This window comes from Plasmodium malariae (assembly GCF_900090045.1).
Source record: "Plasmodium malariae genome assembly, chromosome: 14".
Lineage (NCBI taxonomy): Eukaryota > Apicomplexa > Aconoidasida > Haemosporida > Plasmodiidae > Plasmodium > Plasmodium malariae.
This window is the reverse complement of record NC_041788.1, coordinates 1,896,293-1,909,732: the sequence shown is the minus strand read 5'-3', so window position 1 is coordinate 1,909,732 and position 13,440 is coordinate 1,896,293. Positions and strand designations below refer to the sequence as shown.

At 22.9% G+C, this 13,440-nt stretch overlaps 3 protein-coding genes across 3 annotated transcripts; 1 reads left to right on the top strand and 2 right to left on the bottom strand.

The window, feature by feature from the left end:
* Positions 1-1,975: 1,975 nt before the first annotated feature.
* On the bottom strand, positions 1,976-2,626 carry PmUG01_14052300 (conserved Plasmodium protein, unknown function; the record flags this gene model as incomplete). The annotated part of the gene is made up of 1 exon (XM_029008093.1): positions 1,976-2,626. One exon carries the CDS (start codon positions 2,624-2,626, stop codon positions 1,976-1,978), a length of 651 nt encoding a protein of 216 aa, XP_028864417.1.
* Positions 2,627-7,234: 4,608 nt separating this feature from the next.
* On the top strand, positions 7,235-10,069 carry PmUG01_14052200 (conserved Plasmodium protein, unknown function; the record flags this gene model as incomplete). The annotated part of the gene is made up of 1 exon (XM_029008092.1): positions 7,235-10,069. One exon carries the CDS (start codon positions 7,235-7,237, stop codon positions 10,067-10,069), a length of 2,835 nt encoding a protein of 944 aa, XP_028864416.1.
* A 541-nt stretch (positions 10,070-10,610) lies between these two features.
* Positions 10,611-13,235, bottom strand: PmUG01_14052100 (GTP-binding protein, putative; the record flags this gene model as incomplete). Its single annotated transcript, XM_029008091.1, has 1 exon — positions 10,611-13,235. One exon carries the CDS (start codon positions 13,233-13,235, stop codon positions 10,611-10,613), a length of 2,625 nt encoding a protein of 874 aa, XP_028864415.1.
* Positions 13,236-13,440: the final 205 nt, after the last annotated feature.

Here is a 13,440-nt window from a genome sequence, read left to right as displayed (position 1 = left end):
GAGACTAATGAATAGATAAGACATGCATGTAAGTGAGCACATCAGTGTTATACGCACGCACATCACGTATATGATGCTGCTCTTTTTTTTTTTTCTTCTTTTCTTCCTTTTTTTTAAAAAATTTCATCATCTAATCTTATAATAATGAGAATGCAACCTATAATACATGTTAATGTGTCGTTAAAAAAAAAAAAAAAAAGACATATTTTTTATCACTTAACTATTACATATATTTCGTATAAAGAATTAGGAATGGGAGCATAAATTCGATAATTGAAAAAATAAAAAAAAATGAAGCAAAATTAAATGAAATAATAAATAAATTAGACAAGTTATCTTTGTTTTTAAATTTACAAAAAATTAAAAATATGATAGAAGAACAACAAAAGAAAAAAAAGTTTATAGGCATTTGTCATCAAGAGAATACCATCATATGTGGTTAATTTCTCATTTTATACATTTAATTGTTACATGAAAAAAAAAAACCTGTAATGTTTTCCTTATTTCGCCAAATTATTTTAATTTATAAATTTTCTTAAATGATAACACATACATTTTTATACAATTCAAATAAGACACTTATTATTTATGCGCACATAAACAAACAAGTATATCATATATGACCCTTAGCATAAAACACACATTATTTACTCCTAATTTCCCCCCTTTCTTTTATTATTTTTTAAGGTTGTATTATTTATAAAAACACCAAATAAATTTTACAAGAAATATTCCTTATATATTTCTTGTATTTATGAATAACGTGCCTTTATTTAATCAAACTTGTTGAAGAGCTTATATTCTCAAGCATTTGTTGAGAAGTTTAACAGATGTACTCATTATGTATGTTATACGTTAGCACACTATGCAATGCTCTTCACATTATAAAATGCACATTTATATATATATATATATTTATATATATATATAAATATATATATATATATATATTGTTTTTTTTTTTTTTTTAATTACATGATTTTCTTTGCTAAGGTACGTATAGCATATCCCCATTTTCCAATATTTAAATGGGGATGTATAATTAAAAATAATATTTAATAATATATATTTAACTCAATCCAATATATCGAAATAATATATTATATAATATTATATAATATACATCATTCGTAGGTAAAGATATGTCTCTATACTAAAAATCGTAATTGTTTATTTGTGGGCACTATAAAAAAAATTATATATCCTATTTATATATATATAAATAGAATATATACATATAAATGTACATATATTCCCTTTAAGGTGAATATTTTGTTAAAAAAAAAAAAAAAAAGGATAAAAAAGGAAAGAAAATTTTATCCCTTAAAATATTTTATAATAAAAGCATTACACGTAATAAAACATTATATATATATATAATAATGTATTATTATATAATAAAAATGTTTTAACTATAAATTTCGTGAAAAATACTAATATAAAATAAAACATTATTTTAAAAAAAAAATTATTATTTTAAAAAAAATTCTATAAAATTTTTAAAATAAAAAAAACTCATTTTTATGTTATATATCCAACTCACAAACTACTATATTATTTGATACTCATTTTTATTTACTATAAAATTAAAAGGAAATAAACAAATCACTAAATATAAACACTTTAAAAAAATAAAATAATATTACATACATTTTCAAAACAAATTTAAGTATTCTGAAAGAAGCTTCAATGACTAAGTCTATATTTTACGATAAGAACGTAAAACTAAAATATAGAACATAGTCTTTTTTTCTCTCAAGATAATATAAGGAAGTACTACCGCGCTATTAAATCTGGATATATATTATATAAATATATATATAATATATATTACAAAAATTGTTATTTTACATTGACTCACTCGGCTCTCATTTCACTCATATTTTTTTATCATACAATGGTTAATGTCTTTCTATTTCTCATTCTAATACTCATTATTCTCATCTCTTTTTCTTTCTCTCTTTTTTTTTTTTTTTCAAAATATCCATGCTGAAAAACCTCTTATTCCATTAACAGTAGAGTTTAAGACACAATTTTTAGTATACTTGGAAGGACCATCTATGTTATTATTTTTATTTGCATCTTTATAATTCGAGCACACGGACTCATTTAGATATTTCAGACTTTCTTCCATTATATAATCTTTCTTTTTTTTTTCCCTTAATCTAAACCATTTTGTTTTTTTATTTTTCTTTTCAAAGCATGATTTATAATCATTTATACTTTTGTTTTTATAATAAAAAAATTTACTTCTTTTATCTTCATTATTCATATCCTCCAAGTCTGTAAGGGAGCAGAACGTTTGATCCCTTTCGTAATCATACTTATCTAATTTTTTTTTATCATATGGGTAATATATTTCTATTTTATTACTACTATGCTTATATAACTTAAATCTGTGACAAGTTCTCATTAAATTATTATCATTAAACTCCTCATTGTCATCATCAATTACTTCGTTTTTGATTAACGCTGTTTTAATATTTATTTTACTATCCCTATAATTATCGTTATTCTTATTCCTTCTTTTTGTGAATCTTGTAAAATTCAAGCAGCAGTTATATTTTCTTTTATTTTGAAAACTATATATTTTTTGATCATTAAAGTTATCTAATGTAACAGTCATTATATATGCCCTTGTTTATATATGTTATTTTTTGCATAATTTAAAAAAATATATATATGATATATAATATACCTATTTTATTCTTATATATATTAAAATAAGATAATTATAAGCACTAAACTATACAGTGTGTACTGTTTTATATAAAAAATACATATGTGTTTTATAGTATAAATATATTTATTTATACATATGCACACATACACTTTCTGCTTAAAGTAATATGAAAAAAAAAAAAAAAAATGCGTAATAATGAAATAAAAAATCAAATGGGAATAACACATATAATATAACAGTATTATATTTTTTATCGAAGATAAATGTATGTTTTAAAAACACAGAGATATCATTTTCAACAGTATATATATATACTGTGGGAATAGCGTAGCGTTTTTAAAACATGCTATTTTGTAAAAAGTATATATGTATATGTAAAAAAAATATAAAAACATATAATAATATCAATAAATGTTTAGGGATTTATAATATTAATTGTGCAATCAATACTGTAACACAAAATATATATACATATATATATATATATGTACACATAATAAGGTATGCGAAAAGTATTTATAAAAAGCACAATTTTATAAAAAAGCTGTTAATAAATTATAAAAAATTATATATATATTTTATATATGATGCAAATACAATTTTGAAATGACAGAAAAAATTCATTACATATATATATATATATATTTATATATTTATAATTTGATTGTGCTTTTTTATATTTTTTTAAATAAGGAATTAAAAAGCTATTGTGCATTATATAAATAATAATACAATAGATGTGGAAGTGATGAATATGTGTTAACATTTATGTATTATTTATATATGTAAAATTTTTTTTGCAATGAATATAATGTTTTTTAACACTAGCTTTATATATACCCTGGTGAATCCAACAATATATATATATTATTTTATATATATTTTTGCGCTCAAATATATATAATAGTAAAAAAACATCTTTATATATGACTATTTTTATTTTAAACTAAATTTTCACTAGGTAATTTTTTACAATTATTTATATATAAATGAAATAAGTATATTATGTTTTAAATTGCATTCAATTTGCGTTTTTAAAAAAACAATAAGAAAATACTGTTTTGCAAAATTTAAATTATTATATATATAATTATAAATAAATATAAAATTTAAAACATATTAATATAAAATTATATATATATATATATATATATATAATAAATTTTTTAAAATGAACGGTTTTTCAATAGAAAAAAATTTTTTAATATTATATAAAAATATAGTATTACTATTTTATATATATATAATCCCATTATAATATTTTTTTTATTATAAAAAATAATTTTTTTTACAATATATACTAGCAAAATATCCTTTAAAATTAATAGTAATATACATATATATATATAATAATATATATAAATGTATGTATTTATTTTAATAATACAAGATGTTTTAGAACTTTTTATTATATTTACTCTACATGTTTATGTACTAAAAATGGTTTTTCTATAGAATTTTTATTAATATTACAGAAAAAAAAAAAAAATTACTACTGATACAAGGAACATGCAAATACATGCAATTTTTTTTTTTAAAAAGAAAAGTAAAAATGCTTTATAGTGATTATGGAACCCCCTAATAACCTCCTTGAAGTATTTTTCAATAGGTATTTCAAAAAAATTTTAATTAAAAAATATTAAAATAAATTCATATAAAATATAAAAAAAAAGTTAGTTATAAGAGGGTATTATACTCATTTTTTTTTTTATAGTAATTATTCTTTTTTTGCGAGTTTTTTTTGAATATATATTCTATATACCTATAAATTTAATCGTCGTATTAATATATATAGTATCAAATAATAGTATATAATAATAGTATTATGAAATAAATATATATAAGGATAATATGATATATTACATAATATTAAAATAAAAGGGAAATATGAAAACATATAGTAAGAAAATGTAGCAAAAAGAAAAAAAAAGTGGGAGATAGGTTAAAAGTATTAAAATAATAGCATATTGCTCTAGTTTAAAATTATAGTTTTATGTACTGTCGTTTTTTTTTATGCTTTAAAAAAAGTATACTAATAAAAACACTATGAGTTTTAATACTAAATAATGTGTTCATGTATGTATTACATATATATATATATATATATATATATATATATATATATAGATAGATAGATGTGGAACGTATAATATATGACAAATGCGTTAAATATGAAACCTTTTTAAAGCGTTTGCTACAGAAATTAAGCTTTTTTTTTTTATATTACAAAATGGGTTCATTGAAAACAGTGTGGTAATTGTAAAAATGTATTTTATAGGTCATTAAGTAAAATGGAATAAAATTTTCTATGTTTGAATGTTATGTGGTGTGTTGAAAAATATTAAATAGTTTATATATAAATGCAATATGTACAATATGTATATGTATATATTATATATATATATATATGCATATATATGAGTATGTTCCATTTGTACTTTATAATGTTTTATTAAAATTAAAATGTATGCATTGAAATCTTTTAGTAAACGTTCTTTCGGAATTTAGAGCTCTCCACTGTGTACTTAAGTTTTGAAAGTGGCCTTAGATTTTATTAATTATTTTACATATGTTAAAAAAACCTTTTTTTATTTCTTTTTTTGTATTATTCTTATTCTTTATTGATGTGAAATATTTGTTCCTTAATATATTTTATTTTATAAAGAAAGAGTTTTTTTTGGTTAATAAGGCACAATTTTTATTAAAAATAAACTCTTAAAAAATATTAAAAATTTGTAAAAATATATATATACTGGTGGCCTTAAATTCATTTTTTTACGTGTATTATTTGCATGTTTTTTTTTTATAACTTACAAAAATATTTTATTACATAACAATTACAACTAAATTGTTATCAGGAAACGTAATAATTAACAGATTATATATAGTAAATTTGTTTTCATATTTAAGAATAATTTATTTAATCCAACGCTAATATTTTTGTTATATTTGAAAAGAAGGAAGTTCTATAGAGTTCATTTTTGTTCTTCTGAACAGATTAAAAGACATTATAAGAAATGACGTTAAATTTTGCGAAAAAAAGGTGTTAATTTGGTATTAAATATGTACATATATAATTACATATAGTATTACATAAACATATATATTATTTTTGTTTTAATTAATGTCCATTAGAAAAAACTTGTTTATGGAATATAACCTTAAAATATACGTATATAGATCAATTTAATCATACAAACTAAAAAATATGGGGGAGGGGAAAAGCTGTACGACTATTTTTTATATAAAAAAATGGCTACTGTTTTTTAAAAAAAATCAAATAATAATTGATTTTTGTCAATTAAATGAGTACTTGCGTAAAAATATTTATCCCCCTGTATATATATGTGTTCTTATTTATGTACATTAAAAATGTAATAAGAAAACAATACCATGGCTGATTAGTATCCTTTGGTTACAAGCGTTCAATGCAACCGTTACCATTAAATAGTAGATACACTAATTCAATTATTTTTATTGTTCGTTTATCAATTTATTCCTTATTTTTACTTCTTTTTAATTCTTTTTTTTTTTTTTTTCATATATTTCCAAAGGAAACATATCTTTAAGCTATAACATAAATTAACTTTTTTCCATTGTCTTTTTATATGTAAGGTTCGAAAGTATAAGGAGAAAATGCATAAATATATTTTGCTTATATTTTCAAAATTGTAAATTGACTCATTGAATGGGTATGCCATAAAAAGTTGGTAGAACTGTTTTCAAAAATTATAGGAGTATACAAAAAAAAATGTCTTTACTTTTTTGTATTTTATAGACATTTTTTTTTTTTTTTTTTTAAATCATATTTTACAAATTTTCCATGTTAAATTTGTTTTTACATAAAATACATCAAAACAGAGCAAAAAAAACAAAAAATCAAAAAAACAAAAAAACAAAAAAACAAAAAAACAAAAAAACGAAAAAACAAAAACAAAAAAAATATCATAATATAGTATAATTTTATATGTACATACATCCAGTGACGAATAGAAATTACAAGTGTTATAAATTCTACTATTTTTATTGAAATAATGTGCAAAAAGTACAAAAAAAAAAAAATTATATATCATATTATACGTAAACAAATATTTGTGCACACATACTTTAAAAAAAAAAAAAAAAACATCAAAAAAATTGTACTATATAAATAGTATGTAGGTTAAAAATATACAACTTATGAAATTATTCTACAATATATTTTTTTCAATTTTTGAAAAATAAAATAAGAAGAAATATGCATATATTTGTTGAAAAATATGTAAATATATAAACAAAACAATTGTATAAAATTAATAAAAAATTTTGGGAAATTTTTTCATTTATTTCGATATCTTAATTTTCCGTCTTTTCTTTCTCTTTTTTTTTTTTATAATTTTTTATATTAATATTATTATAGTTATTTTATTTTATTTTATTTTTTTATAACATTTTTTCCTCATCGCATAATTTTCTATTTTTCTTCATTGGCTTGTCCCCATAACAAGACAGTTGTAAATAATTGGAAAGCGAATTCTCTTTAAATCACCAAGAACGAATGGAGAATGAAAAATGTTTAATTTTGAACAGAGAAACGGTATTGAAAAAAAAAATGAAAAGAAAATAAATTGTTTCGATTATTTGAACAAGAACAGTGAAAAGAACAATGAAGAAATAAATAAAATGTTAAAAAATTTGAAAAATGAGGAAAGAGAGTTACGATTTCCTCTATTAGACTTTTACTTTTTGAATAAACAATTTAAATATCATAATTTAAAAGAGAGTTTGGAGTTAAAAAATAATGTCAATGAATACATTAACCTTAGACTTCTTGCGAAAGAAGTATACCCAAAAGACTCATTTTTTAAAAGGGAACAAAAAAATAGGGAAAATGCAGTATACAAGAAATTGATATCAAAAGGTATATGGACTAATGCGAAGAAAGATAACAGTGGTATTAAAAACGACTGCAATACTAACAATGGAAACAGCAATAGCAACAGCAATAGCAACAGCAACAGCAACATCAACAGCAACATCAACATCAACTACAGCAAGAGGTATAGCAACCCAAGTGATTACTTCAATTTAACAAGGGAAAAAAAGCGGGAGAATGAGAAAAAAGAAAATATAGTATTACCTGATTATATTCCTAAAATATGGAAAAAAAATGATATCATTGGAACATTTAACCCTATATATAACGCAAGAGACAAAATTGTGAATGATAATTATAATGATTCCATTCCTACCATTGATATATTTTACAATTCCTCAAAATTGCTTACAATACAAACTATTTTCGAACCAATTAATAATTATATATATTTATTACGTCTTTTACCAAAATTTTGCTTGCCTTTATATGATTCAGGTATATTACAATATGCATGTGAAGATCCTATTTTAAACCCAAAATTAAGAGGACTTGAAATTTCTTATAGATTATTAGTGCATGATATTTTATTTTATGCTTTTTTTTCATACTTGTCTGATTTACCATTTTGGGCAAAACCACCAATAGAACTTCTACGAATATATAATTATGAAAGTCTTTATTCCTTTAATGACTATGAATCTGAACATACAGAAAGATTAGTTTTTCATAATATAAAAAATATCTTATACAACTTCTCGGACACATTGAATAAAATTGAACTACTTTATCCTAAAAATTATTACATCACTATATTTCCAAATATTTATTTTAAAAATATTATAGATTTTTTAAAAAGTGAAAATTTTAAGCTAAAAAAAATTGTAATCATTTTGAAGGGGAAAAATTATATTGATGAAAAAATGATCAATCATATTAAAAGTAATCTTGAGAATTATAGAGGAATGACAACTGAAAGTGTAAAAAAAGATATACCCCATAATTATTCTTCCATTAAGAATTTTAATCAAAACAGTAATGAGGGAGAAAGAAAAGACACTAAAAGCGTAATAGACGCTATAAAAAAATGCTATGAGTCTAATGAAAATTATTTACCTTCTATTAAATGTGAATATTCGCATTCTCATGAGGATTCTATGAAAATAAATGGAAAAAAAAAAAAGAAAAAAAAAAATATAATAGAAGAAACAGGTAATGAAAAAAAAGCTGACAAAGTAAAATCTAACGTTTTAGAGAAAAAAAATAATGAAAAAGTGAAAAATAGTAACAACAGCAAACGGAGTGAATCGTGCGTAGAATCAGAGAACAAAGACAATCATGTAGAGAAAAATGGTAAAGAATATAATAGATATTACACGAGTAATGAGGAAAACTCGTTAAATTATAAGGGGATATGTAACACACTATGCAGTATCCCCACTAATGATTTAAATACAGATCTAGTTAATGAGGAGAAGCAAAACGATTGCAGCAGTGTTAGTAGTAGTTGTTTTAAGAAATCTTATTTGGAAGATAAATACAATAACGATGAAACTTACAACAGTGATAATAATACAGAATTCTGTAAAATAAAAAACAAAGAAAATGATACTAGTGATAATTCCTTTAAATTAAAAGATTATGTAGACATATCAGATAAATATAACATTGACACTAAAGTGTACAATATGTATTATCAACAAAATGATAACTACAAGAAGGAAAATACATCTATTTTTGAAAGGAAAGAAAAAAAAAGTTCAGAAAATAGTAATTGTAATAACTCTTCCCACTCATCATATAGTGAAGATGATGATACAGACGATGAAAATATTGATGGTTTCTTTAAGACAAAAAAGTTAAGAAGTACAGTATATGACCAAAACAATTTTTCCTTTTCAAAATTTATGAATAAAATTATAAATTATGAAAAAATAATTGACTACTTAAGTAATGACCCTCAACGTCAAGAAAAAGAAGATTCAAAAATTAAGTTTTATATTAAATTATTGCTATTTGAAAAATCGAACTCAACCTATGACATTAATGAAAATACGAATAACACAAATGAAGTGAGACGTCTATCTTTGGATACAGTTAATGAAGAAAACGATGCAGTAAACAATGAGGAAAGACAAGAGATTGATATAAGTCCAACACACCATGAAAATGAAAATAACATGGAGGATATTGAGGTAACAGAAAAGGATGAACTTTCCCTTGTTGAGGATGTCACTGGCATAATTCCTAGTATCAATAATGATATGAAAAGTGACCAATCCATACCCATCGAAAAAAACTGTGATATATGTTCAAATAAAGAAGAAGAAAATGTTTTTAATAGGGGTATATATAACAGTACACAAAATTCATCTGATTACATTGGTAATCTAATAAGGAATTTAAGGGAAACATATGGAACTACTAATTTCTTATCATTTCATAACGATGCGGAAGAGACACAGGAAAGCGAATTCAACCTGGTCGACGTGCCAGATGCCCAATCCAGGGTGACCTTTAACTTTAACTAGTGTATCGAGGTGCATATATATGTATATATATATATATATATATATATATATATATATATATATGTATGCACGATTACATATGCGCTTATAAATAGTTATTTATCTTTCCAATGTATTAAGTTTTACATCTTTTTTTTAATATTTTTCATTTCCCCTCTCTTCATTTTTGTGGTATTCTATTTTTTAATTTTTTTTTTTTTTTTGCCTTTTTTTTATGTGTAAAAGGTTTTGACAAGCATATGGGTACATTTTATTTATTTTTTCATCTTTTATTAATTACAAAAGAAAAGAAAAGAAATACCCTTGTTTTATACTTTTTTAAAGAATGTTTATCGATTTATACATAAATATATAGAAATTTTGGATGTTCTACTTTTTTTAAAACTTTGTATTTATAAACAAACGTATTTTTTTTATTAGATGTAACTGCTAATTGTTTTTGTACGAGTACATACACATATACATATATATATACATATGTATATACATGTTATAATTTTGATCCTCTTTTTCTCACAAAAAATAGAAGCTATTTACAAGATCACCCTTTCTGTTTCTCAGACTGCATTTTTGTAAAATTTTTTTGAATAGCTTCGATATCTAAGTTGTACTTATCTGGATTCTTGATTTTCTTTATAAGATTTCTTTTTCTTTTTTGTTTGTAATAAATTTTAATTGGAGTACCTTTTAAATTGAACGTTTCTCGTATCCTATTTTCTAAATATTTTGTATAATTCACATACGCACTTTTTTCAGAATTACAAAAAAAAACAAAACCTGGTGGTTTAACATGTGTTTGAAAGGCATAGTAAATATTTAAGGTTTTATTCTTTACAGGAATGGGCGGTCTAAGTAACAGTGCTTCTTTTATAATAGCGTTCAAGCTATTTGTATTTACTCGCCTTGTATAATTTTTATAAGTTTCTTCTGCGTGTTCAAATATATTAGGTAATCTCTGTGATGTTTTTGCTGAGATAAACAAAATATCAGCAAAATCAATTGGCTTCAAAAGATTCAGCACATAATTTTTAGTATCGTTAAATATATCATTTTTGTTATATATAAGATCCCATTTATTACAACATATTATACAACTTTTATTTTCCTGTAATATCTTTCTTGCAATATTTATATCATGTGAACTAATCCCATTAAATGAATCAATAACAAGTACACACACATCACTTCTTTTAATTGCTTTTTCAGTTCTATTATATAATAGATATTCAAATCTTGTTCTTTCATTAAATGATATATGCTTCTTTTTTTTCTGTATTCCAGCTGTGTCAATAAGTCTATATATTCTATCACTATCTTTTATTTTTACTAACACATCAATTGAATCAACAGTTGTACCAGCTATAGGGGAAACTATAAAACGATTACAATTTAAAATTTTATTTAATATACTAGATTTTCCTGTATTGGGTTTTCCAATGAAGCTAATATTTATTGTGTTTTTTTCATTTAATTCTTCTTCCAATTCATTTATTTCCACTTTTTTAATATATTTTATGCATTCGTCTAAAATTTCGGATAGGCCATTTCCATGAATACCACTGCATGCAAATGGGGTATCGAATCCTAGCTCCCAAAAATCCTGAGCTTTAAATTGACCATCTTTATACGATTCACATTTATTAACACACACAATAACTTTTAGCAGAGTATTAGTCTTATATTTATTATGAGCCTTATGTTCATCATTCAGTTTGTGTGCACTTTTATCATGATAATTTTTCTCGTCCGTTTCGTTACTATTTTTATTTGATATATTCTCATGAATGGAGTTATTTAATGGGATATTAATTAACGTATCATTCGTAGACTCATTTTTAAATAATACATCATGGGAACTAGTATTTTGGTTTCCCATTTTTTCTAACGTATTATAATCTATCTTTTTTACTGGACTTGTTTTTATCTCTTCATTTACTACGAATTGTTCATTAGATAATGAACAATTAATCTCTTCATTTTGTGTTATATTAGACACTTCTTTTTTATATTTATTTTTAAGATACTTCCTCAGAAATCTACAAATTTCATGATCTACTGGATGCACCCCATGTAACCCATCAACAACTAGTAGAACAACGGAAGACTCTTCTAGTGCTAACATAATTTGATTTCTGATTTCTTTTGTAAATTTATCATCTTCAAAAAGAAGACCACCTGTATCCACCAATTCAAATTTGTATCCATCCCATTCCACTTCCCCATAAAATTTATCTCTTGTACTACTTTCACTTAATACAATACTACCGTCTTGAAATTTTCTAGTTAATCTATTAAATATGGTAGATTTTCCAACATTTGGTCTCCCTATAATTGATATTAAAGGTAAATTTCTTATTATCTTTAAATCCATATCGATTTTCTTTTTTTTTTCTGTTTTTCTCATACCTTGGTTTTTGCATTCATAGCTATTTTCCCCCTCCTCTCCCTCTTTCCCTGCCTCTTGCTCCATTTTACCATCAATTTGACTACTTTCCTTGTAATAATCGACATCTTCCTTACTGTTACCCTTACTTCCTTCAACAGTTACATGGTTAATATCATCTTTTTCGGACTTATACACATTACTACCTCGGTCATGCTCGTATATGGATCTATTCTGTCCATTATTTTTGTCCTTCAAATCACCATTACAATGGGCGTTCAAAGTTGTATAATTCACTTTATGGGAACTTTCCTTTCCTTGCTCCTTCCCGAGGATATTATTTTTTTTTATGGAGTTATCTTGTTCATAAATAATTAGTCCACTATTTTTATTATCACCACATCGTTCGTTTTTCTCTTTTTCGTCGTTGCTGTTTCCGCTGCTGTTATATCCCTTCTCAGCACGTACTTCATCTGACTGGTCTTCTTTTAATATATTAACTACTTTTACACTCTCTCCATTTTCGATATTACTTTTTTCTTTTAAATTTTCATTGTTTACAAATATTTTAAAAGGATATACTTTTTTCTTAAGCTTGTTATGTTCATGTAAAAAAGGATTATAACATGAATAAATGAGTGAAGAAATTTTGTTTTTTTGGCTGTACGAAAAAAAATTGTTTTCAATTTGCACACGAAAGTTTTTAATAATGTAACTATTGGAAAGGGATAAAAAAAAACAAAGAAAGGAAATTACTACATGAAGTGGGAATTTATAGTTCATAATAAAAATTTTTTATTATGAAGCTACATTGTGTTTATTTTTTGAGTGAATCATTATGCTTGTATAACACTGCATATATATATGTTTATACATATATAATTTTACTTATATGTTATGGTACATGTAAAATACTTCTAATATATCAAAATAAACATAACACAAAATTATTTCAACATGGAAGATATAATCCACTTAAGGGAAAAAC